Source organism: Mauremys reevesii, linkage group 1 (assembly GCF_016161935.1).
Source record: "Mauremys reevesii isolate NIE-2019 linkage group 1, ASM1616193v1, whole genome shotgun sequence".
Taxonomy (NCBI): domain Eukaryota; kingdom Metazoa; phylum Chordata; order Testudines; family Geoemydidae; genus Mauremys; species Mauremys reevesii.
Genome location: NC_052623.1, coordinates 27,885,012 through 27,908,721, shown reverse-complemented (window position 1 = coordinate 27,908,721; position 23,710 = coordinate 27,885,012). Strand labels below are relative to the sequence as shown.

General features: G+C 45.5%; 1 protein-coding gene across 1 annotated transcript in view; it reads left to right on the top strand.

Annotated features, from left to right (window-relative positions):
- Window positions 1-3,101: 3,101 nt before the first annotated feature.
- Window positions 3,102-23,710, top strand: part of ME3 (malic enzyme 3) — a 200,650-nt gene continuing 180,041 nt past the window's right edge. Inside the window, exon 1 of the mRNA XM_039520379.1 lies at window positions 3,102-3,687. Coding sequence (XP_039376313.1) covers window positions 3,505-3,687 — 183 coding nt within the window. The 5' untranslated portion in view covers window positions 3,102-3,504. The remainder of the gene's footprint in view (window positions 3,688-23,710) is intronic.

Below are 23,710 nucleotides of genomic sequence, written 5' to 3'. Positions count from 1 at the left end.
TTCTGCCTTCTAATCTGGGAAAGTCTCTGTCCTAGTGTGGAGGATGCACCTACGGACAAGGTTTCAGTTGCAAAGAATACAAAGCACAAGGGTAGCATTGACAGTACTTTGTTTGTTTCCGGTGCAAGGTTAAATCTTTTTATAAAAGAAACACCCCTCAATGCATTTCCCTGCAAGCCACAACTTAAGCAGAACAGCTGGCTACGGCAAGAGTCGGTTTGCTGCTACAACCATGGTGAATAAGGCCACAAGACACGGGCGAGAGATCTTGTGCTGCAACTTTTAAGACAGACTGGGAGCGTTTTGGGGTAGCTATAGGGTTGCCACCAAGAAGCGACATGTCTACCTCAGAACCAGAGCAACTATTTGCCTCCCTTGTCTTCTGGTACGCTTGCTGACGCTCCTTTATTTTCACATGGCACTGCTGTGTCCCCCTGGTGTAGCCCTTCTCCCCCATGCCCCACACGATTTTGGCAGAGATGTCAGCATTTCTTCTGCTGGTTCAGAGCTCTGCCTCAGACTCTTCTCCTCGCAAAGCAATAAGATCCACCACCTCCTGTGTGCTCCATGCTGGAGTGTGTTTGTGGCCTTGAGCATCCATTGTCGGCTGTCCTGACAAGCTCTCCACACCGATCAAACAGGAAATGAAAATTGAAAAGTTCCCAGGGCTTTAACTAGGGGGGGGTGACTGTTTCCTGTGTACCTGGCTGAAGTGTAGTGGAGTTGAAAGTGCTCTCCAGAGTGGTCACAGCGAAGCACTGTCGGACACCTCCTGGAGGCCAATTTTCATTTGAATTATACAGCACAGTGTCTACACTATCCCCATGTCGACGTCTGGATGTCGACTGAAGCGCTACACCTCTCGCGAAGGTGGAGTACAGAAGTCGATTTTACAAGCCCTTTAGGTTGGCGGAAGGGACTTGGTTGTGTAGACACACATATTATTAACTCGACATAACGCGGCTTATGTCGACCTTACTTTGTAGTGTAGACCAGGCCTCAGTCCTTTGTCCCAATCTCCCTCCTTGTTCATGGTTGAAGGCTGTGTGAGAGGGCTTTGGGAAAGGACTGATGTTCCCTAGCTTTGCAAAGAGCTCTCCGTTTTAACCCGTGACCCCAGTGTCACACTAATTTGGCCCTACTTAATATGCCACTTGCTTTAGTTATTGGAGTTTTTTCTTTTGGGGGGGGGTTAACAAGTTTACAAATCCTTCCCATGTAAATATCAGAAACAAAACAATCATTACCACAGGTAACTTTTGTTTAAAGAGACATTATACAAGAAGATAGTCTTCAGATCTTTCTGTTTAACAGGGGACCTAATCACATCAGCCACACCATCAGGGGCTCATTCACCTGCATATCTACCAATGTGATATATGCCATCATGTGCCAGTAATGCCCCTCTGCCATGTACAAACGGGACCATCTCTATGCAAAAGAATAAATGGACACAAATCAGATATCAAGAATTGTAACATTCAAAAACCAGTAGGAGAGCACTTCAGTCTCCCTGGACACTCAATAACAGACTTAAAAGTGGCAATTCTTCAACAAAAAAACTTCAAAAACAGACTTCAATGAGAAACTGCAGAACTGGAATTAATTTGCAAACTGGACACCATCAAATTAGGCCTGAATAAAGACTGGGAGTGGCTGGGTCACTACAAAAAGTAATTTTCCCTCTGATACTCACACCTTCTTATCAACTGTTAGGAATAGGCTACATCCACCCTGTTTGAATTGGCCTCGTTAGCTCTGACCCCCCACTTGGTAAGGTAACTCCCATCTTTTCATTTGCTGTAATATATATATGCACCTGCCTACTATATTATTCACTCCATGCATCTGATGTAGTGGGTTTTAGCCCACAAAAGCTTATGCCCAAATAAATTTGTTAGTCTCTAAGGTGCCACAGGGACTCCTTGTTGGTTTTGATTATACGGAGAGTCTCATGAAAACACTTGTGTCATTTCTAGTGACTTTATTAAATTGAGTACAATCTCGATCTATAGGTTTAACAGACCAGTATGTCTCTCAAACGTTAATATTCAAAACATTTGGACACATGTGCTGGGTTTTTTGCAGGTGAATGTACTTTGAGTACTGAATAAAAAGTTTCCATGTAGCTAAGCCTCTATCTCTATCTAATACAAGAACTAGGGGTCACCAAATGAAATTAATAGGCAGCAGGTTTAAAACAAATAAAAGGAAGTTCTTCTTCACGTAGCGCACAGTCAACAACTTGGACTCTCTACCTCTGAGGAGGAGGAGGAGGTGAAGGCTACAAAATAAAAGGGACTGGACTGGATAAATTCATGGTGGGTCCCATAAATAATGGCTATTAGCCATGATAGGGTAAATGTGTCCCTAGCCTCTGTTTGTGGGGGGGAGGGAGATGGATGGAGAGGAGAGAGATCACTGATCATTTGCTGTTAGGTTTTCACTCTCTCTGGCACACCCTGGCATGGCCTGGGAGACAAGACAGATACTGGATGAACCTTTGGAACCTTCTGACCACCTCTCTTCTTCTTATTATATCTGTCCTCTTGTCTATTTGCTGGGTATGTAATGGGCGTAATATGCCACCAGCAGTATATCCCATAAGCAGGCTCTGATGAGAGGGGGTATGAGCACAGCACTCCCCTGCGGCTCTGCCAGGATCACACCTCAAGGCACCCCAGATCTATGTTTTGACGGTGGGGCCTACAGAGGTCCTGCCCCTTAAATCCTTGCTGCTAGCATGGGAGCGTCTGAAGCTCTGCAGCCGCCTTTCAGGGGACAGGGAATCAAGCTTCATTACCCACATGTTCTCTCCTTGCTGCTGGCTCAGGGGGTGCAGAGAAGGGATGGGGGTAGCTCCATCCCTCCAGTTCCTCGCTGGGTGGTGCAGGGGGAATGAACCTAGCCCCTGTACTCCAGGCTCTCTTCCCTTTGCCAGCTGGCTAGATGGGGGGTGGGGAGGAAAGAAAGAGCCCGCTGTGATTTTTCTGGTGGCCCAGCAGCTGCACGATCCTGGGGAGGCTGATCTCCATCCGGACCAACCTCCTCCGTCCCTCCCAGCGCAGGGGAGCAGCCCAGTGACCCTGGAGAAGCAGATGCCGGGATCACACTCCCTCTCCTGAGCATCTGAGCTTTGACGGGTCCGGGGTGGGGGGACGGCTGGGAGGAGGCGCTGCCTCCGCCGCAAGCAGGCCCTGGGTTGCAGCTGCTACTTGATCTGCTTCCTGGGTTTGCTTTCGCTTTTGCAGGGTCGCTCCAGGGGCTGAGGTAGTTGCTGGTGCTGGGTGATGAGCACGGAGCCCTGCGCTGCCTGGGAACCAGCAGCGATCAGCACCCGCCCCTGGGGCAGAGCTGGTAGTGAGGTCCCCCGCCCCCGGATTGCCCCCCATCTCTGCAGGCCCCCAGGTCTCCCCCACCGTTGCAGGTACCTGGGGAGAGCTGCCTCGCTGACCGCTTTGCCTGGGGCTTGCGCCGACCAGGTGGAGCCGGGCTCCCGAGGCGATGATACCGCTTTACAACCGAGCTGGGCGCCGCCTGCTGCGGGTGGTGGGGGCGAGCCAGTGGCTGCCTCTCCTGAGCCCCCCTCTGAGCAGAGGCTGCCCGTCGGGGGAAGCCCGAGGCGCCCCGGCCAAGGCCACCAAGAAGAGAGGCTACGACATCACCAGGAACCCCCATCTCAACAAGGTACGTGCCCCGCCTTGCCAGCCCTGGAGCCTGCCCCGGCCGCGGGGTGCTTGGCCCGGCGAGCTCCGTGGATGTTGCACCGCGTCCACACTGCAGAGCGGCCCCACGGGCTCGGCTGGGGTCGTGCGCGGGGGCACGTGTGCCAAACTCCTCCGGAGCGGGCGCTCGGGGCACGCGGGGACACCTAGAGACCCCGGGGCTATTGTTGTTATGGGGTGGAGCGCGCCGGGGGGGCCGCCGCTTGCCATTAACCAATCAAACCCCGGCCTTGCAGCCGGCTTTTATAGCAGCGGCTTTGATTGGTGCGTGGGGTCCGGCAGCGCTCAGGACAGGAGCTCAGCTGTCCGCAGAATGACCCGAGGGTAGCCTGGGACTGGGTCCAGCTCTCTTTGGAGGACTCTGGGTGAAATAACACAACCCCAGCGTGCCTTTAAATTTCCCTCCCCTCCCCTCACAGAACTGTTCACTTTCTGATTGGCCTAGGCGTGGCCACAGACACTTGCCTTTTCATTCTGGGGCAGTCTCCCATTTCTCTCTTTTTGTGTGTATTGTGGTAACACTCGGACCCGATTGGGGCCCCTTTGTGCCAGGTACACATTTAACTGAATCAAGTGTGTAGTATCCAAAAGAACTCCATTTAGCCAAAAATTAGTGCAGGGGGAAAATATGATAGCTCCTTAAAAGACCATTTCTAACAGGTAGGATACTGCAATGCATTTCCCAGTACTTGGTAGTTAGATATAGAACCCGCCATTTATTTCTTTGAGTTAAGACAAGCACATTTGAGTTTGTTTGATTTGGCTTTGTTTGGTTTTTAAGCTTCTCTTGGATGGGTTTATAGCTGTCTGTTCTATGCCCTAAATAGTATTTCCCATGTGGAAGAGGAAGTCTTGATTCTCAGTATTGCTCGAGCTGCAGCATAGACCAACTTAATGGCAGGGTATCCTATTCTGCTTTCCTTTCTCCGGAAGAACTCACAGGGAATCCAAAATAGGACCTGAAAGTATTTAGCTATGACTCATACAGCTGCATATTTTAGATTGAATTTGAGAATCATATACATGTGTATGTTTAAGCAATGCTGGGTTCAGATTTGTTACATTAATATTGTTACTAATTATTCAAAATACTTCAGCTCTCTTAGAAATCATGCCTACCATAAACTTGATAATGATTAGATAGTTAACGTGCTGTGAACACTTTTGTACTGATCAAAATTGTCTGTTACCTTATACTCCTGCTGTCTGTTGTATCCACCCATTATCTCTTGTCTCGAACTTGGATTGTAAACTATCTGGGGCAGGGACCATATTTTATTTTAATGTTTGTACAGTGCCTAGTGCAATGGGCTGGGGCCTTCAGGTGCTATTTTAATATATATGATTTTTGCATCCCCAAATATATAGGAGCACTGTGACTCCAGGCAGTTCTGCATATGCAGCTTTGCAGGTTATCTATATATTAGGAATCTGGACTTCTGCGTCATTTTGAATCACTCTATGGCAAACTCTGTAAGGCTGAAAAGATTATGAACATTGTCAGCTATACATGAACACTGATCAATTGCTACTGCTAAAGCATTGCAGATATTTTTTGTTCAGATGCTATCTTGTCCTCTAGCCATGTGCAATAGTACTTTATGCAGAGCAAAATATCTGGTGTTGCTACTGAGATTACATGTATTGATTATTACTGAATAATTATTACCGTAACCTTTGAAAGTGAATCACTTGGTATGATGCAATATAGTATTTCTTCAAATTGACATCGTTCGCACACCCGGTACAAATCATTTCTACATGATATTTCTTTAGAACATGATCCTACTCCCGTTGAAGTCAATGGTTAAGCTCCCATTGGGTACTTCCTTAAGAATCAAACCTGTTGTGAAGGTTTTTTTTTCTTCCATGAGGGCTATGGAAGACTCTTGTTAAGAATTAATGTACTTGGATGTATGCAGAGGAAGGGGAGAAGAAGAGCTTCTGTCACTGGTGAAATATGTTGCAATGTGCAACACCAGTTTCAAATTCCATATTTCTGCCTATCTCTATCTTAGGTACTTATATGGCCCTGTTAGGATAAGAGCTGAGCGCCTCACAATCTTTCATGCATTTATCTTTACAACACCCCTGTGAGGTAGGGAGGATCTGCTCATTATGGTCCATGGTTTTTTATATATATATATATGGCTCTCCAGTAAACTGGAGCTATGTACTTTGTTCTTTCTGAGCAATTCAGAACAGGATTTTATTTCTTTACTGGACATAGCACAGAATATTATAATTACTAAAGAATAAACTATCTTCATTTGAGGTGGGATGTTCCAGGCAGTTTATCCAACTTATCTGTGATCACGGAATGCTATGTGATAAGAATCATAGCTGCTGCTTTGGTTTCGGGTCTGAGTCTGCTGTTTTATGTGAATTTGCCAGTTAGGGGTCTGGTTAGGTTTCCAGATGCTCTTGCATTTTCAGATAGCAGAAATGTAGTGTCCTACTGTGTAATGAGCACCTTGGTGCTCTACACTCTGTATTGGCTATTGTGGTAGCCTAATAGCTCCCCAGTGATGTTTAAGGTGTGGGGTTTGACGTCTACATTAATGGCTTAGGACCCCATTGGCCAAAAGACTGTCTCTTTGCAGCAGAGTCACATGGAGAGTGAGTTAGTTTAGTAATCAGTGTAAAAGCTTGAGCTCTATTGGTTTAATACAAAGGGAGCTGTTGTCTGGGCTCTCTATGAGGGCCTTTCAAACTTGAAAATCACACCTGCCCTTTTGCCTAAAATAGCCCGAATTGACTGATATTCAGGGGAGACCGCAAAGCCCAAGAATTTTATTTCTAAGTATTTGTCGAGGATGTCTAGAGCTTGGGATGTGGTGGTTGGAGCTTTAACTTTTGGGGTCTCAAATCCTTATGATATATATTTACCACCAATTTGCAAATCCTTATGACTTAAAAGTGCATCAGTATGTCCTGCCTGAGTTGGACATATTGCAACCTCTGTCAGAAAGCACAAAGGAAAGATGGTCTTGTGGCTAAGGCATTTGACTGGGATTCAGGAGGCCTAGGTTCTGTTACTAGTTCTGTCACTGACTTCCTATGTGACTTTGAAGAAAGTCACATAGAAAGGAATTTTCAAGTGGCCTCTTTTGGATACTCTGCAGAGGATTCGAGCAGCCAGCTTTAGACACCCCTACAACAAGGGACACTTTCAAAGAACAACATGGCTGGATGCTTGGTCTTTGAAAACATGTTGTCAGGACGGGCATCCAAGCTATTTGAAAGCTCGGGCTCGGCTGCACACAAGATGCTGGGATTTTCACAACCTTACTCCTGTGTCATCCTATGCTCTTCAAGTGCTGCCGTTCTCCCCTTCTGTAAATGTTACTGCATTTCCTCCCGTCCAAAATCACTCAAGATGCTAGGGCACCCTTAGCCTGCTGAGGCAATACAATGAGGTTACCACCCTCAAATTGATAGAAAAGCCTAAAAAATAGATGGAGGGCAGGAGAGAGGAATGAGTCACTGGGTTTTTTAAAAGTGCAGATATAGCAGCTTTTAATTTCCTGTCCTTGAATGTGGCAGAAGTAGAACGTGACACACATAAGGGATGGTGTCTACACACATTTGCTAACATTTTCAAAAGCCTGGGCAGATGCAGATAGCCATTTGGGCCACTATCTAGGGGTTCAAGTGGTAGTTGGCTGCCCAAGGGATTTTAGCCATGCTCAAGTTGCCTAAAAAGCCATTGGTGGGATTTTCAAAAGCAGTCATTTAAATTTCCTGGGTGCTCTGGACTTACGTTCTTATAGATTGTAATCATCACCCTTAATCTTCTCTTTGTTAAGCTAAATAGATTGAGCTCCTTGAGTCTATCACTATAAGGCAGGTTTTCTAATCCTTTAATCATTTTCGTGGCTCTTCTCTAGACCCTCTTCAGTTTATCAACATCCTTCTTGAATTGTGGGCATCAAAACTGGACCCAATATTCCAGCAGTGGTTGCACCAGTGCCAAATACAGAAGTAACATAACCTATCTATCTACTCCTATTTGAGATTCCTCTGTTTATGCATCCAAGGATCACATTAGCTCTTTTGGCCACAGTGTCACACTGAGAGCTCATGTTCAGCTGATTATCCACCACAACCCCCTAGTCTTTTACAGAGTAACTGCTTCCCAGGTTGAGTCCTCCATCCTGTAAATATGGCCTACATTCCTTGTTCCTAGCTGTATACATTTACACTGAGCTTTATTTCTAAGACAGTGAGGGTGTTTGGAGTAGTTTGTAGCAATACTAATGTAACAAATTTGAATGCAACATTCCAGAAATGTACAGTAACTCCTCACTTAAGGTTGTAGTTATGTTCCTGAAAAATGCAACTTTAAGTGAAACAATGTTAAGTGAATCCAGTTTCCCATAAGAATGAATGTAAATGGGGGCGGGGGTTAGGTTCCAGGGAAATTGTTTTTGCCATACAGTACAGTACAATAGCTGGGAGGTGCCCCCACCTTATCCCACACAGGCACAGCCTGCTGGCACTGGAGACAATGAGGCAGGCAAGGAGGCGGAAGGTGCTGTAGGCTAGGAGAAGTACATTGTGCAGCAGCAGTGGCAGCTTCCCCTACTCTGCAAGCACCAGGGTGAGGGGGCTCAACCCTCGGCCCACCCACGTCACCCCTTCCCCCAAGCCTCATCGTTAACCCACCTCTTCTTCCCCCCCCCCTTTACTGCGCACACCACGTCCTTGCACCTCCCCCTTCCCTCCCCTGCCTCCTGCCGGTGGCAATCAGCTGGCTTGTGGTGTTCAGGAGGGAGGGGGAGTCTGCGCACCGAGTCTTTGCTCCTCCCTCCTCCCTCCTGAATGCCACAAGCCAGCTGATTGCCGCGGGCAGGAGGAGCGGGGAGGAGGGGTAAGGTGCTGATCCGTGGGGTCTGCCGGCAGGTGGGAGGCACTGGGGGGAGGGCACAGAGGAGCTGATGGGGGGCTGCCAGCCGTGGACAAAGCAGGCAGCAAAACGACCTTATAGCGAAGCATTGCACAACTTTAAATGGAGCATGTTCTGTAACTGAGCAGGGACGTAAGATCTAAACAACGTTAAGGGAGAGGATGTTAAGTGAGGAGTATCAGAGGGGTAGCCGTGTTAGTCTGGTTCTGTAGAAGCAGCAAAGAATCCTGTGGCACCTTATAGACTAACAGAAGTTTTGCAGCATGAGAGTGGTGTGTGAATACACTTTTCTCTGCAAGCAGCAAAAAAATTTCAGGGAGGGTGTGTGAGTTACTGCGTGTGTGCATATGGTAGGAGCAGCTTGTGGCCCTTAGAGACATAGTATAAGTTCTTGAGGCCAGAGTGGCTGCACTGCAGGAGCTAAGGGAGACAGAAGGGTACATAGAAGAGACTTTCAGGGACACAATAGAGCAGTATCCCCACCAGCTTTACAGACTTTGTGCTGTTAAGGAGGATGAAAGTCTCAGGGAAGGAGAACAGCAAGCTGGAGCAGAGGGAAACAATCCCATATCTCAGGCTGTGAGCTGCCCTTCTTGACGATGTCATGGTAACCTCTTGCACTGAGGTTACCCCTGAAGGGGAGGGAACTCCAGATATGAGGCAGAGCTAGGTCAGCGGGTTTCAAACTGTGGGTCCGGACCCTGGAGTGGGTCGTGACCCCATTGTAATGAGGTCGCCAGGGCCATCTTAGGCTTGCTGGGGTCCGGGGCTGAAGCCGGTCAGGACCCAAGCTGAAGCCCAAGGGCTTCAGCACTGGGTGGTGGGGCTCAGGTTACAGGCCCCTTGCCTGGGGCTGGCATTTGGTTTTGGCCCCGCAGCGAGGATGACCAGATGACCCAATTTTATAGGGGCAGTCCTGACATTTGGGGCTTTTTTTATATATGGGCTCCTATTACCTCCCACCCTCGTCCTGATTTTTCACAATTGCTGTCTGGTCTTCCTACCCACGGCCCGGGGCAGTGGGGCTTGGGCTTTGGCCCCCCCAACCCAGGGCAGCAGGGCTCAGGTGGGCTCAGGCTTCGTGCCTCCCTCCTGGGGTTGTGTAGTAATTTTTGTTGTCAGAAGGGGGTTGCGGTGCAATGAAGTTTGAGAACCCCTGAGCTAGGTAATAGTAATGGGGGATTCGATTATTAGAAATCTAGATAGCGGGGTTTGTGATGATCAGGAGAACCACATGGTAAATTGCCTGCTGGGTGCAACGGTTGTGGATCTCATGAGACACTTAAACAGATTTGTGTGCTGTACTGGGGAGGAGCCGGACTGGAATAGGTACCAGTGACACAGGGAAAGGAAGGAGAGAGGTCCTGGAGGCCAAATTTAAGGTGCTACGTAAGAGATTAAAGTCCAGGACCTCCATGGTAGCATTTTCTGGAATGCTTTCAGTTCAGCCCTTAGGGCCAGAATGACAGGCAAAACTTCAGGGTCTTAATGGGTGGGTGAGATGATGGTATCAGGCAAAGGGTTTTAAGTTTATTAGAAACTGGGGAACCTTGTGGGAAAGAAGGAACCTGTACAAGAAGGATGGGCCAAACATGGAACCAGACAGCTGGCATGTAAAATTAAGAGTTGTAGAGGATTTTTTAAACGAAGAGTTGGGGGAAAGCCGCTGTGCAGGGGAGCACATGGGTCGAGCATACGGGATTAGATCCTCAGGGATGAGGTTAGTAAAGGGGGAACTCTATAGCCTAGTAAAACAGGTAGGAAAGAAGTTGATGAAGTAGAGGTAGGAGGCAGTGAGGAACAGTCAAATGTAAAAGTCCCATTTACATGAAAGCAAGTAACTGAATATTGACAACATGTACAAGAGCTTATATACAAAAGCTAGAAGTCTAAACAGAGAGGCAGGGTTGGTGAGGTACCATCTTTTATTGGACCAACTTCTGTTAGTGAGAGAAACAAGCTTTTGCATTTATGCAGTGCTGTGCTGCTCTCTGTAATGTCAGAAGCTTGTCTCTCTCACCAATAGAAGTTGGTCCAACAAAAGATGGTACCGCACCCACTTTGTCTCTCTAGTATCCTGGGACCAACATGGCTACAACAACACTGCAAACAGAACTCTGAATACTAAGATGGATGACCTAGACGGCCTGGCAGTAAATGAGGCTATTGATATAATAGGCATTGTGGATACTTGGTGGAATGAGGATAATCAGTGGAACATGGTGATACCAGTGTGATGCTGGCAGACCGCAGGTACCAGTTCATGCCAGGTTCCCCGTATCTCCACTGAACACTGACAAAGACATAGCTGGAACCAGTCTGGGTCACCTGTGTCTTAGTATTGTTTAAACAGGTATTTGTGTTTAGACATTACTGAATGCTTTGAATTAATCTCATTTATAACATCTGGATCCCATATTGTAACATAATATTTGAGCGGTTGCATTGTAAGTCTCTATAACCATGTAAATCCCTAGACAGGAGAGAGACATTAAGGCTATGTCTACACTTGCAGAGTTTTTGTGCTGTCAGTTTCACCGGGGATAGGAAACCGGTGAAAGAAAAGCGCTGGTTTGTGTACTCGCTCACTTCCACAGGCGTCAGATAGTGCCTACATTTGCAGCACTTCCATCTCCGATGAGAGCAGCGCACTGAGAGCAGCTATCCCATAGTGCAGCTCTCTCCATTTTGATGATAGGTCTTGTGGGAAGGGGGAGTGAGCGCAGGGTCCAAGCCGGGGATCATTTTCCCCGTGAAGCAGCCATGGTCACTTGGCCAGATGAGCACCTGCAAACAAAACAGGAAAGGGAGTTTCAAAGTTCCTGGGGCTTTACAGGGGGAGGGGTGGACGTCTGTTTACCTGGCGTCAAAGTAGCAGAGCTGCTGGCCAGAGTGGTCACCCTGGGCACTGTGGGATATCCTCCAGAGGCTAAAAGCTATTTAAACAGGAAGAACGTATATTCACTTGCACATCACCGCAAAAGGATCAGCGGTAAGAACTGTTTGCTTCTCATGGAGGTGGTTTTCTGTTTGTGGTGAGGCTTCCGAGTTTCACCGCTAAAAGTTATTGGCAAGTGTAGACGCTCCCACAATTTTTGCACAAAAAAGGGACTTTTTAAATGGCAAGTGTAGACATGCCCTAATTAGTGTGAATGCAGATCTCCAACAGAAGGTGTTATGTCCTGCCCGTCAAGGAAGGCCCATCAACACTAGATGGACTAGAGTAGAACATTAAAGAGGGCAAAAGACTTTGGCTATGTCTATATTACCCAAGTAAGTTGATCTACGCTACACAACTCCAGCTACGTGAATAACGTAGCTGGAGTCAACGTACATTAGGTCAAGTGACCGTGGGGTCTACACCACGGGGGGTCAATGGGAGAAACTCTCCCGTCGACTTACCTTTACTCTTCTCATCGGGAGTAGAGTACAGGGGTCAACTGGAGAGCGATCTGCTGTTGATCTGGCGGGTCTTCACTAGACCCGCCAAATCGACCGCCGGTGAATCGATGTCAGAACGTCGATCCTGGCTGTAGTGTAGATGTAGCCTTTGTTGTTTACTCTCTCCCCTCCCGCCATGAAGATGAGATTTGCAAATGCATTCCTCCCATCAGCTGAGTTTGCCGTTCAAAGGAGAAGTGGGGAAGGAAATAAAAAGCCCCAACAAGGAGGAACTATTATCTTTATGCTGCTTGGATTCTGTGGGCAAGGATTACTAGGCATAAGCAAAAGATCCCCAGTGCGTAGCCTGGGTTAGCCCTAAGGACATATAGAGTCTGCTTATCATAGAAGCTTTTATTACTTTTTGAAAGGTAAGATTGGGACTCATTTGTGTGTATATATGTTTTCCTGCTTTAATCTTGTAAAGAACTGTCCTATTTAATTTTCCTATTAATAAATCTGCATATAGTTTATTACAGGATTGGCTACAAGTGTTGTCTTTGGTGTGAAATCTTAAGTTCAATTGACCTGGAGTAAGTGACTAGTCCTCTAGGACTGGGAGCAACCTGAATATTGCTGTAATCCTTGGTGTAAGGGACCAAGTATCACAAAGGCATACTCACCTGGGTGGCAAGACAGACTGGAGTACCCAAGGGGACTGTCTGTCTGTGACTCCATGTTTAGGCTGTTATAGTATGTGATGAGTTTGCACTTTGTAATTGGTTGATGAAGTCTAAGTACAGAACTCAGCCAATTTGGGGTTTGTGCCCTGGTTTTTAACAGTCTGCCCTGAGGTTGGTACACATGCTGTTGAGCCACAGCAACTTGACGACCAGGGTACAAAATATTAGGAATGAAAGAATAGGTCACACCAATGGGGGAGTAGCACTGTGTGTGAAAGAAAGCACAGAGTCAAATAAAGTAAAAATCTTAAATGACTCAAACTGTACCATAGAATTTCTATGGATAGAAATTCTATTCTTGAATAATAAGAGTATAACAGTAGGAATATACTACTGAGCATCTGACCAGGATGGTGATAGTGACTGTGAAATGCTCAGGGAGATAGAGAGGCTACAAAGGCAGAAAATCCAGTAATAATGGGGGATTTCAACTATCTTCATATTTGAGTGGTGACATATGTCACCGCAGGAATGGATGCAGAGATAAAATTTCTAGACCCAATAAATGACTGCTTCTTGGAGCAGCTAATCCTGGAGTCCACAAGGGGAGAGGCAATTCTTGATTTAGTTCTAAGAACTAGTACATGAAGTGAATATAGTTGAACTGCTCAGTAATAGCATCCATAATGAAACGAAATTTAACATTCATAGTGGTGAGTTTCTTTTGCGTTTTCCATAGTAGCATTTAACTACACAAAAATGAAGAAGATAGTTAAATGGAAATTAAAAGGAATAGTCACAAGGGTGAAATGCCTGCAAACTACATGGAGACAATTTTAAAACACTATAATAGAGGCTCAAATTAAATTTATACCACAAATACATTTCTTTAAAAAGGCACTGTGGCTAAGCAGCAAAGTAATATAGGTGGTTAGAAGCAAAAAGGCATCTTTACAACAATGGAAGTCAAATTCTACTGAGGAAAATAGAGAGAGCATAAACTCTGGCAAATCAAGTGTAAAAGTATAATTAGGCATGCAAAAAAATTTGAAGAGCATCTAGCTAAAGACAGAAAAACAGGGAAGTTATTTAAGTACATCAAAGCAGGAAGCCTACCAAACAGTTGGTAGGGCCTCTGGACCATTGAGGTGCTAAAGGAGCACTCAAAAGAAGACCAGCCAGTGTGGAGAAGCTAAATTAATTCTTGGCATCAGTCTTCCCCTCAGAGGATTCCCAAACTGAGGTGTCAATAGAGGAGGTTTTGGAACAAATTGTTTAATTAATCTGTAATAAGTCACTAGGACCAGTGTATTTACCCAAGAGTTCTGAAGGAACTCAAATACAAAATTGCATACCTACTAACTGTGGTATGTAACGATCACTTAAATCAACCTCTGTATCAGATACTGGAGGATAGCTAATGTAACACTCATTTGAAAAGGGCTCCAGAGGTGATCCTGACAATTATAAGCCAGTTTGCCAAATTTCAGTACCAGGTAAATTGGTTAAATCTATAGGAAAGAACAGAATTATCAGACACATAGATGAACATGATATCTTGGGGAAGAGTCAACATGTTTTTTTATAGAAAAATCATGCTTTAATCTATTAGACTTCTTTGAGGTGTCAACAAGCACGTGGAGAAGGGTGAAACAATCGATACAGTGTACTTGACTTTTAGAAGGCCTTTAACAGGGGCCCTCACCAAAGGCTCTTAAGGAAAGTAAGCATGGATAACAGGGACGGTCCTCTCATGGATCAGTATCTGTTTAAAAGTTAAGAAACAAAGGATAGGAATAAATGGTCAATTCTCACAATCGAGAAAGGAAGTAGTGGGGTCCCCCGAGGATCTGTACTGGGACCTGTCCCGTTCAATATATTCATACATGAACTGGAAAAGGGGATGAACAGTGAGGTGGCGAAATTTGCAGATGATACAAAATTACTCAAGAGAATTAAGTCCAAAGCTAACTGTGAAGAGTTACAAAGGGATCGCACTAAAAAGTAATGCACATTGGAAAACATAATCCCAACTGTACATACAAAATGATGAGGCCTAAATTAGCTGTTACCACTCAAGAAAGATCTTGGAGTCATTGAGAACATCTGCTCAGTGTGCAACAGCAGTCAAAAAAGCTAATGATGTTAGAAGCCATTAGGATATGGATAGATAATAAAACAGAAAATATGATAAATCCATGGTATATCCACATGCAGTTCTGGTCACCCCATCTCAAAAAAGATATATTTGAACTGGAAAAAGTGCAAAGAAAGGCAACAAAAATGATTAGGGGTATGGAAGAGCTTCCATATGAGGAGACATTAAAAAGACTGGGACTATTTAGCTTAGAAAAGAGATGACTAAGAGGGGATTGTGAACCTTACTGCATCCCAATTCAAGAAAGCAAGGGGCTTAGTGGTATCTGGTAATGTGTTTCCACTGGTCTGACCAGTTTAATGTATCCCAGTTCATTAATGTCATAAACTGTATCTGATATGTGTCATTTAAGGTATCATTGGAAAACTAATAACACACTGATCATTAATATTCTTGCATGGTGTGTGTACACTAAATGCTCCAGGGACCATACAAGTAGGAAGGAAATGTGGAACTAAAATGTGTTTTACTGGACAAGTCTGAGGAGTGGGTAAACAGGTTTCTCCCAGACAAAGGACAAGCCAGTGCCTCCAACCAGGTGTCCTCAGAGTTGATTAACATCACATGTCAAGTGGCCATTCATTTGCATTGGTAGAGGGCAGGAACGGATCAATCTGCATTTTAGCAAACACCAGTGAGGGAAGAAACCACCATGGAACTTTCTTCACCACCAGATCCCATGTCTCCTTCCTCACAGCTTGAATGGACTTTATCTTGGTGGGGTAACCTTCAGAAGACTCCATTTCAAAGGGTCACTGGACTGTAAAATGGGTAGGCAAAGAACCCCAAGTTATCTTTCATGTAAGAAGACAAAGGTACTGATCACTTTGTCTTTGTGGGAGATCCTGACTCAGCGTGTAGTCAGACATCTCGTTGGAAAGAAGAGTGGTAAGAATCTTACCTTGAACCAAGTCTGTAGTTTTGTTAAGTATTAATCTCTAGAAAGTGCTTTTCACTTTTATTTGCTTATAACCATTTCTAAATTTGCTTATAACCATTTCTAAATTTGCTTATAACCATTTCTAAATTTGTCCTTTATACTTGAACTCACTAAAAGTCCTATCTCCTTTTCTTAATAACTTGTTTTACTTTTAATCTAAACCAGGGGTCGGCAACCTCTGGCACGCGGCTCGCCAGGGTAAGCACCCTGGCGGGCCAGGCCAGTTTGTTTATCTGCCGCGTCGGTAGGTTCGGTGGACTGCAGCTCCCATTGGCTGCGGTTCGCTGTCCCAGGCCAATGGGGGTGGCAGGAAGCCGTGGCCAGCACATCCCTCAGCCCGCGGCGCTTCCCACCACCCCCATTGGCCTAGGACGGCGAACCGCGGCCAGTGGGCACCGCGATCCACCGTACTTGCTGACGTGGCAGATAAACAAAAACTGGCCCGCCAGGGTGCTTACCCTGACAAGCCACATGCCAGAGGTTGCTGACCCCTGATCTAAACCAACCCAGTGCTGTTTGAATTTAAGTGAAAAGCCATGCGTTTTGTCTCTTTAGAGGAGCAAAAATAACCGTATTATTCCTCTGAACGTGACAGGGATATGATAGAGGTCTATAAAATCGTGAACTGAGTGTAGAAAATGACTAGGGAAGTGTTATTTACCCCTTTTAATAACATAAGAACCAGGTCTCACCCGATGAAATTAATAGGCGTCAGGTTTAAAACAAACATAAGGAAGTGCTTCTTCAGATAACACAGCCAACCTGTGGAACTCCTTGCCAAGCGATGTTGTGAAGGCCAAAAGTATAACTGGGTTCAAAAAAAGGATTAGACAAGTTCATGGAGGATTGGTCTGTCAATGGCTATTAGCCAAGATGGTCAGGGACACAACCCCATGCTCTAGGTGTACCTAAACCTCCGACTGCCAGAAGCTGGGACTGGATGACAGGGGATGGATCACTTGGTAGTTGCCATGTTCGTTCCTTCTGAAGTGTCTGGCACTGGCCACTGTTGGAAGAGAGGATACTGCACTAGATGGACCAGTAGTCTGACTCAGTATGGTTATTCTTATGACTGAGCTGATGCACCCACTAGATATATACCGATGTCATCCCTTTATGTATGTTAGAGGTCTGCGTGCACAGTATAAACACAGTCTATTTTCAGATATCTTTGGAGAGTATCCAAATCCCCAGGATTTGGGACAAGCAGAGGTGGTGGGGAAAATGGCTTAGAAAATAAGGGAGCAAGAGGAATCTAACTACTCAGATCCAAAATCAACACCACAGTCACAGAAATGATGCCCCTCCAGGAAGAGCTACTGATTAAACACTCAAAAGCCCTTTCTGCCAACATAGAGCAGAGGCTTTCTACTCAGGATGTAAGCTGGGTAAATACTCTGGGGGAGGAAATGGCAGGACATAGGGATTCTGGATTTATAGCCAACGCAGTCATAAACACCACCTTTCCCTCCTGGATGGCCAACAGCTATCTCACTGATAGATTAATTATGTCTTGTATCTCTATACCCCGTATTTTCTGTGCTTGATCCCCTCCAGGGGTTGTATGACAGCTACAGTATCCAGTATAGAAGGACATCGTCTAAGATGCAGAACTCCTACATCACTTTGGTGTAAGGCCTGCCTATCCCTAGAAAAGCAAACGTGATCTGTGTCACAGACACTGACTTCAGTAGCATCTTCAGTGTGACCCCTTGCAAGGGCCATGTGGCAAGGCTGTAGAATGCAGTGCCAGCACAGATTGTGTTGGAAAGTGCCTGGCTCCTCGGACTGCCCTATCTGTGATCAGCGGAAGGGGGAGAAGGTGGTGCTGGGTAGATTTAGAGGTGAACCTGCACTCCTGTGCGACCTGTGCCAGGCTGAGCATGAAGACTTTTCTCTGGGGATCTTGAACTCTATTAAGGAGGCTGAGGCACCTTGTCCTGCTACTTTCTTCCCCAGAATTGTCTCATGATACACAGCCCTCATATGGCCAGGTGCTGTATCCGCTTCCTTGTGCCATCTACGGTTTGTCTGGGCTGGGCCTTTTGGCACTGGGGCAATTGAAGTAAGAAGACAATTTACTGATTGTTACTTATTATCAGTTGCACATTATGGCTGCATGGATCCATAAATGTGTTCTATTCACCCCAGTTTTTCCAGGGCTGTTGTGAATCCACCTGTTGTGCCTCCCTGGGTGCAAATGCATTTAGCCAGCTAATTGAGCTGCAAGAGGTGTGAACTCATTAGCCAGACAGCTCCCTCTTGGACCACACATTTGTGGAGGCACAAGAATTAAGTTATTGCTTCCAAAATCAATTGTATTTTTTCCTCCCGCACCAAACTGCCTTAAGTTCTGCATTATTCAGTTGGTAGCTTAGGGATTACTTATGAAGTTTGCTGAAATGTCCACTCTTGAGCCAAATCAATGTTTTCCTTTGAAGATCTGCCATTGCAAACACTAAAGACATGGTGATCTGGAAGTGAGCACTTTTTAGAGGATGGCGGAATATTGGCGTTATTGTTCCTGCCAGCCCCTCGAATAGATAACGTACTTTTCTGACAGCTGCAGTGCAGATGCAGTGGGTAGAAGGAGGTCTTTTGTATGTCTGGCTAATATATTATAGTTTGTCTGTACTGAATGCCCTCTTGGACTTTTCATGCAGGCTATCTTGGGGACTTATACAAAACCAAATTGACCAGTTTGGATACTTAAGAATGAACCCAGTTAGGGGGAGGGAAATTAACTCCCTCACTGCTGGTTTCTGCTGCAGCATCATTGGAATGTACCACTGGAATCTGGTGAATCATTAGAACGCCAGAGTGTTTTTTCAATCTTTTCCATCCACTCTCTGGGTGCAGAGTTAGGCTGAGTATCTGGGTATCCCATCCCTAATGTTCCACTGGAATGTTGGGAATCAGTGACACAACCTGGTGTACATGGAGCCGTGTGGGTGCTACCAAGTAAGTGAGGCAGCACTTAAGTGGTTAAGCCTAAAATTAGCCAGAATAATAAGATGGGTGTATGTAGGGCAAAATGAGGCATTGAGGTGACCGGCTATCAAGGTGATGAGCATGGTATAAGATGGGTGCTGAGACTGGGTGGGTGCTAAGACTGAATCACAGTAGGCTTCTGTGTCTGTGCTCTGAGCTGGGGGGAGGGGAGGGTCTCTAGCCTTTCTATTCAGTTGATGGCCTAGGTATAGGATGGGAAGAGTTTTGAGCTTGTGCTTTTGATTGTTAAGGAGTCCCCTTCTGGCTGCCAAACAGATGGCTGCTTTTCCATCACTGTATTCCTCAGCCTGCAGTACCCCAGGAGATTACCCTGACTGGAACAAACAGTACCTGAGGCAATTGTGCTCCCTAGAAGGTTATACTTTTTAAGCCTTGTTTGGTCTAGAGCTAATACATTCATAATCCATGGTACTGGCTAGTGGAGCACGCAGCATAACGAGTCTCTGCTAATATTTGACATGGAGAGAAATGTCTCCTCCAGCTCTGCAATTGCTGGGCCAAATTCATCTCGGGTGAAACTCCATTGACTTCATTGGCATTACAGCAAGGATGAATTAGTCTCTGTATCCTGGGAGATCTCTTTCATTCCGGATCCACCACTGCTTTGTCACTGTTTATACGAGGCCCTGCATATACAATGGGAGGCTTCTAGTTCGCTTCCAAATATTTCCTGCTAAGGGCGGACTGTAGCATTTTGGGACAGAGAAGATGAGTCAAGGATATTGAATGCAGGAAGCCACTGGCGACAGCAATCTAAAATGCTGCGCATCGTATTATGAACAAGCAACTTACGTAAGGCACGAACTGGCTTTGGCTTGTGAGCACTTCTGTCTTTTGACTTGGCAGCCACTTCTGGCACCTCTTATGTGTATCCAAGGCATGCTAGGAGGGTGCAAACTTCCCTCTCTATAGACTTTGCAACATTTACCTGTCTCATAATCCCTTGCAGGCTGGATCACTGCAGTGTTCTCTACTTGGGGCTACCCTTGAAAAGGAGGTGGTGATGAATGCAGCGCATTCTCCTCTTCAGTGGGGGGTCCTGGAGGGTGTAATGTTGGTGCTCTGAGATCTGCTCTGGTCACATCTTTACTTCCAGGTGAAATATACGATTTTGGGTTGTGCTTTGTCTCTAGGGCCCAAAATGTGTTGGGACCTGAGTATTTGAGAGGCTGCCGCTCCTTCAAGTGTCCCTCACGATGATTAGGACGTTCCTGCTGTCTGTTCCTTGTATCAAACCATACAAACACAGTGGCTGTGTAGAAGGGAGAAAGACCGGTGAAATCTGACACCGGGGGAGGCTCTGCTCCAGCAGAAACTCCTGGGGGCATAGAGTCTGACTTAACCATAGTGAATCTTGGAGCATAGATCGGCGTAGCTCTGCTGCAATCTTTGGCTGGTGCAGAGGAGGAGGCAAGGCTGTGGCCCTGCCCAGTTGTCTCCCTGTGGGAAGGCTGGTGAGGTTAGTCGCATGCATTTTGGGCATAAGGAATGAGATTAGTTCCTGCACCAGGGGACAGGAATAGTCTTGTGCCTTATTCTCTCCCCCACGCTACCACACCCATGCAGGGTCTGTCTTGGAAGGTGTTTTGTTCCTTTTGACTGTCTCCACCCTAACTGAAAGTTCTTTAATGGTGAAGGAAGCCAAGCTATGCTCAGTGACAGGTGTGGCTATTGCTATAGCAATGCCTCAGGACAAACTCTTGAGCCAACACCCCCTTTCTATTCCCCTCCCTTCCCCCCCTCACATTAGAGAAGTTGTATCTACATCCATACTTTGCTTCACAGGCTTGTGTTTATTCTGATGTGTTCCAGATCCATTCTCAGAAGTCCTTTGGTGCTGTGAACAAAGCACAAAAGATGCTCCCTGTGTGCTGGCACGCGTCCTAATACAGCGGAAAGCAAGGTCAACGTTTCAATAACATGTGGTCATGCTGTCCCCAAATACTTGCTCAGCAGCCTGGTTCAAGAGGCACCGTTCTAGCATTTTGTTACTGGCGTACTCAGGAAAAGGGGCTGCAAATGCGCTTGTGGCTGCAGGGACCCTTCATGCAATGCTCTGCAATACTGGAGGAATGTGCTGTGTTTTGTGTTTGATTCTCAATCCACAGATGCTATGAAACTTACAAAATGCAACGCTCATATGCTTTTAAATCCAGTAGTGGAGAATGAGGTTTTGGTGGCTAATGTTCAGCAGCCCTCTGCAGAAATATTAGCTAACCTTTATTTTCATGGAGTCCAACTGGTGCTGCTTACCCTCATTTCAAAGTGCTAATAGCAGCATGACTTGTCTACGCTAGGGGTGTGCATCCATGCTGCTATCCTGGTGGCTGGCCAGCAACCGTGGCTGTAGTCAGGGCAAATCCCCAATGTACACTAGGCCTTGAAGCCTAACATGCCCTAACAATAAAGAATTTGGACTGAACTGAATGGTCAGAGAGAGACCTGCATGCTCACCCTAAAGGTGGTGTTTGTAATTCAGGGCTTAAGCCTGGACTACACTAGAAATGGTTGCTAACCTAGCAGTCTTAGTTAAGGGTGGGATTTTGTGGTGTTTCTGTGCTACCAAAAGCCCTCGTGTCAGATACGTTTATATCAACAAAAAATGCTTGTGCTGGGATAGCTTATTTCACTTGCTGAGCCAGTATGAGCTACACCAGCGAAAGCACATTTGTGCTGATATAAGCTGTGTCAACACTTGGCGGGTTTTGCCTGTATAGCTATAGTGGCAAAACTTTTACACATAGACTAGGCCTTAATCATTCTGACAGGCCAGTGCGGGGAAGCTAGTGCTCCTGCTGCTTGTGCTGTACCAGTTCTGTGGACAGATAAGCGCTTGCTCACTGTTAGCCCTTTGCAAATAAATAAGAAGAGAGGTGCTAGGGGTATCCACTGAGCAACTTTCACAGGCACTAAATTCACACACAGAGAGAAAAACTGGAACAAAATAATGGACAAGAATTGTAACTCAGACCAAAAACCATCTCTGGAACTTAAATTGAAATCTCAGGTTAGAAAGCAAGTTACACTGTAAAAAGGAAAACCCATAAAGTACAGAGGTTCCCTAGTTTGGCAGCTTCTTATGCTTTTTACCCCATCCCCCACAGTTCTTCTTTAAGGAAAGTTTGCTCTTTTCAAGCCAGGCTCAGTCATTTTGTGTCAGGGCTGAATCGTGTGTGTGTGTGTAAAAGAGAAACACATTTAAAACAACATGAGCTATTATTTGAAAATTGCAGCAATAACCGTTTTCATAATACTTTAAATGTCTCTCTAGCTGTGTGTTACAGCACATTCAGCATTACCTTTTATTAGGGCCTCCCCTAATAAAAGTCAGTGGCAAACAACCAGTAGACTTCACTGGGAAATTGATGGATTCATGATGTCTGAGGAAGACTTTGGGCTGATGAATTCTGTATGTGGGGTGAGTCCCTGAAGAGTTTCTTCTCTTAGGAGCTGATCCAAAGCCAGTTGTAGACCATGGGAGATTTTTTTTGTATTGCCTCTTATGGGCTCTGGATCTGGCCCTTAATGAGTAGCACACAGTAATTACAGGTTCGATGCACCTGGAATTTTAACATTTTCATTTTCAAGTGGCTGCTGAGAACACAGGTGAGGGTGTTGTTTGTTTATTTTTGTTCTAGACGTGTCATTGCATTTGCCATGCATTAGTGCCTCTCTTAAAGATACCGATGTAATTGATGATTCAGTGGCTGGGCTATTGCGTTGGTTTGTGGCAGGCTCACGTCTGAGATTGACCTCTGCTGTCTCGTTCTTTGTGCCTTACAGATTTGGCGCTCACTGGGCCAGATGCAGCTCTGGTGTAAGCAGGTGCAACTCTGACTTGGTTTTGGATGGAAAGAATGTAAACTGAATTTCTCTGGAGCCCCCCTTTGTAGGCAGCCATAAAGCATCATTAAACGCTTAACTGACATTGCCACCATTTTGGCTGGTAGGGTTGGTCAGAGCTGCTGCTGCTACAGAAGTAGAAGATGGGAACTCAAAAGAAAAGACAAACAATGTGTTGGAATGAAGGCATGAGAAACCTGACTAATTCCACTCTTGAACTTCCTAGAGCCTGATGCTATGACCCACTGAGTGCTCAGGACCCCTCTGGATTGAGATCCTGATGTTCAGAGTCCTTGCTTATGGAGAGAAGCTCCCCTTAGTCCTATGTGCCCTTGGGATAGCAATTCCTGGGGACTTACTTGCTAATAGAAATACACTGTTAAAGTTTATTCTTTAGTGGGAGCAGCCCATAAAAAAAGTCACAGGGGAGGATGGAAAAAGGAGTTATGTAGCAGCCTTCAGTAAAAAGTTTAATTATGTGAAGTCAACTTATTTTTCCATTTGTTTCTGCTTCCTGCCTACTCTGCCTACTCTGCCCTTGTTTTTCCATAGCTACTTAATATAATGTTGAGATGAGAGGGTATCTGCATTAGATTTCTTTTGGACTTTGATTTACTGATCTCAAGGCAATTTGGATTTAAACATGTAAGATGAGTTTATAAACCATAAATAGGATAACTTTGGACATTAAACTTGACCCTGATATCTTTAATTACCACGTGCATAGTTTCTGTTCTGCTTTTCTTTCATTTGCTGATGTGGTCAAATTATGTAAGCTCTTTTTAAAAAAAATATCAGCATGGATTTCACAGTGATATTAATTTGTTCCTATTTTGGAACCAACTAGGGCAAAATTACTAAACCTTTACAGCATTTCTTAAACTCCAAGCCTGCATGTTGCTTTTTTAACAAAATAATGGGGGAGATTTTCAAAGACCCAATTAGCAGTAATCTCCTCCCAAAACCTGTTATTCTGGCATCTGCAGAAGACGAAACATGATTCATCTAAATTTTTTACTTTGCCTTTGATAAGGGATGAAATACCTAGGGCAAGCCAAA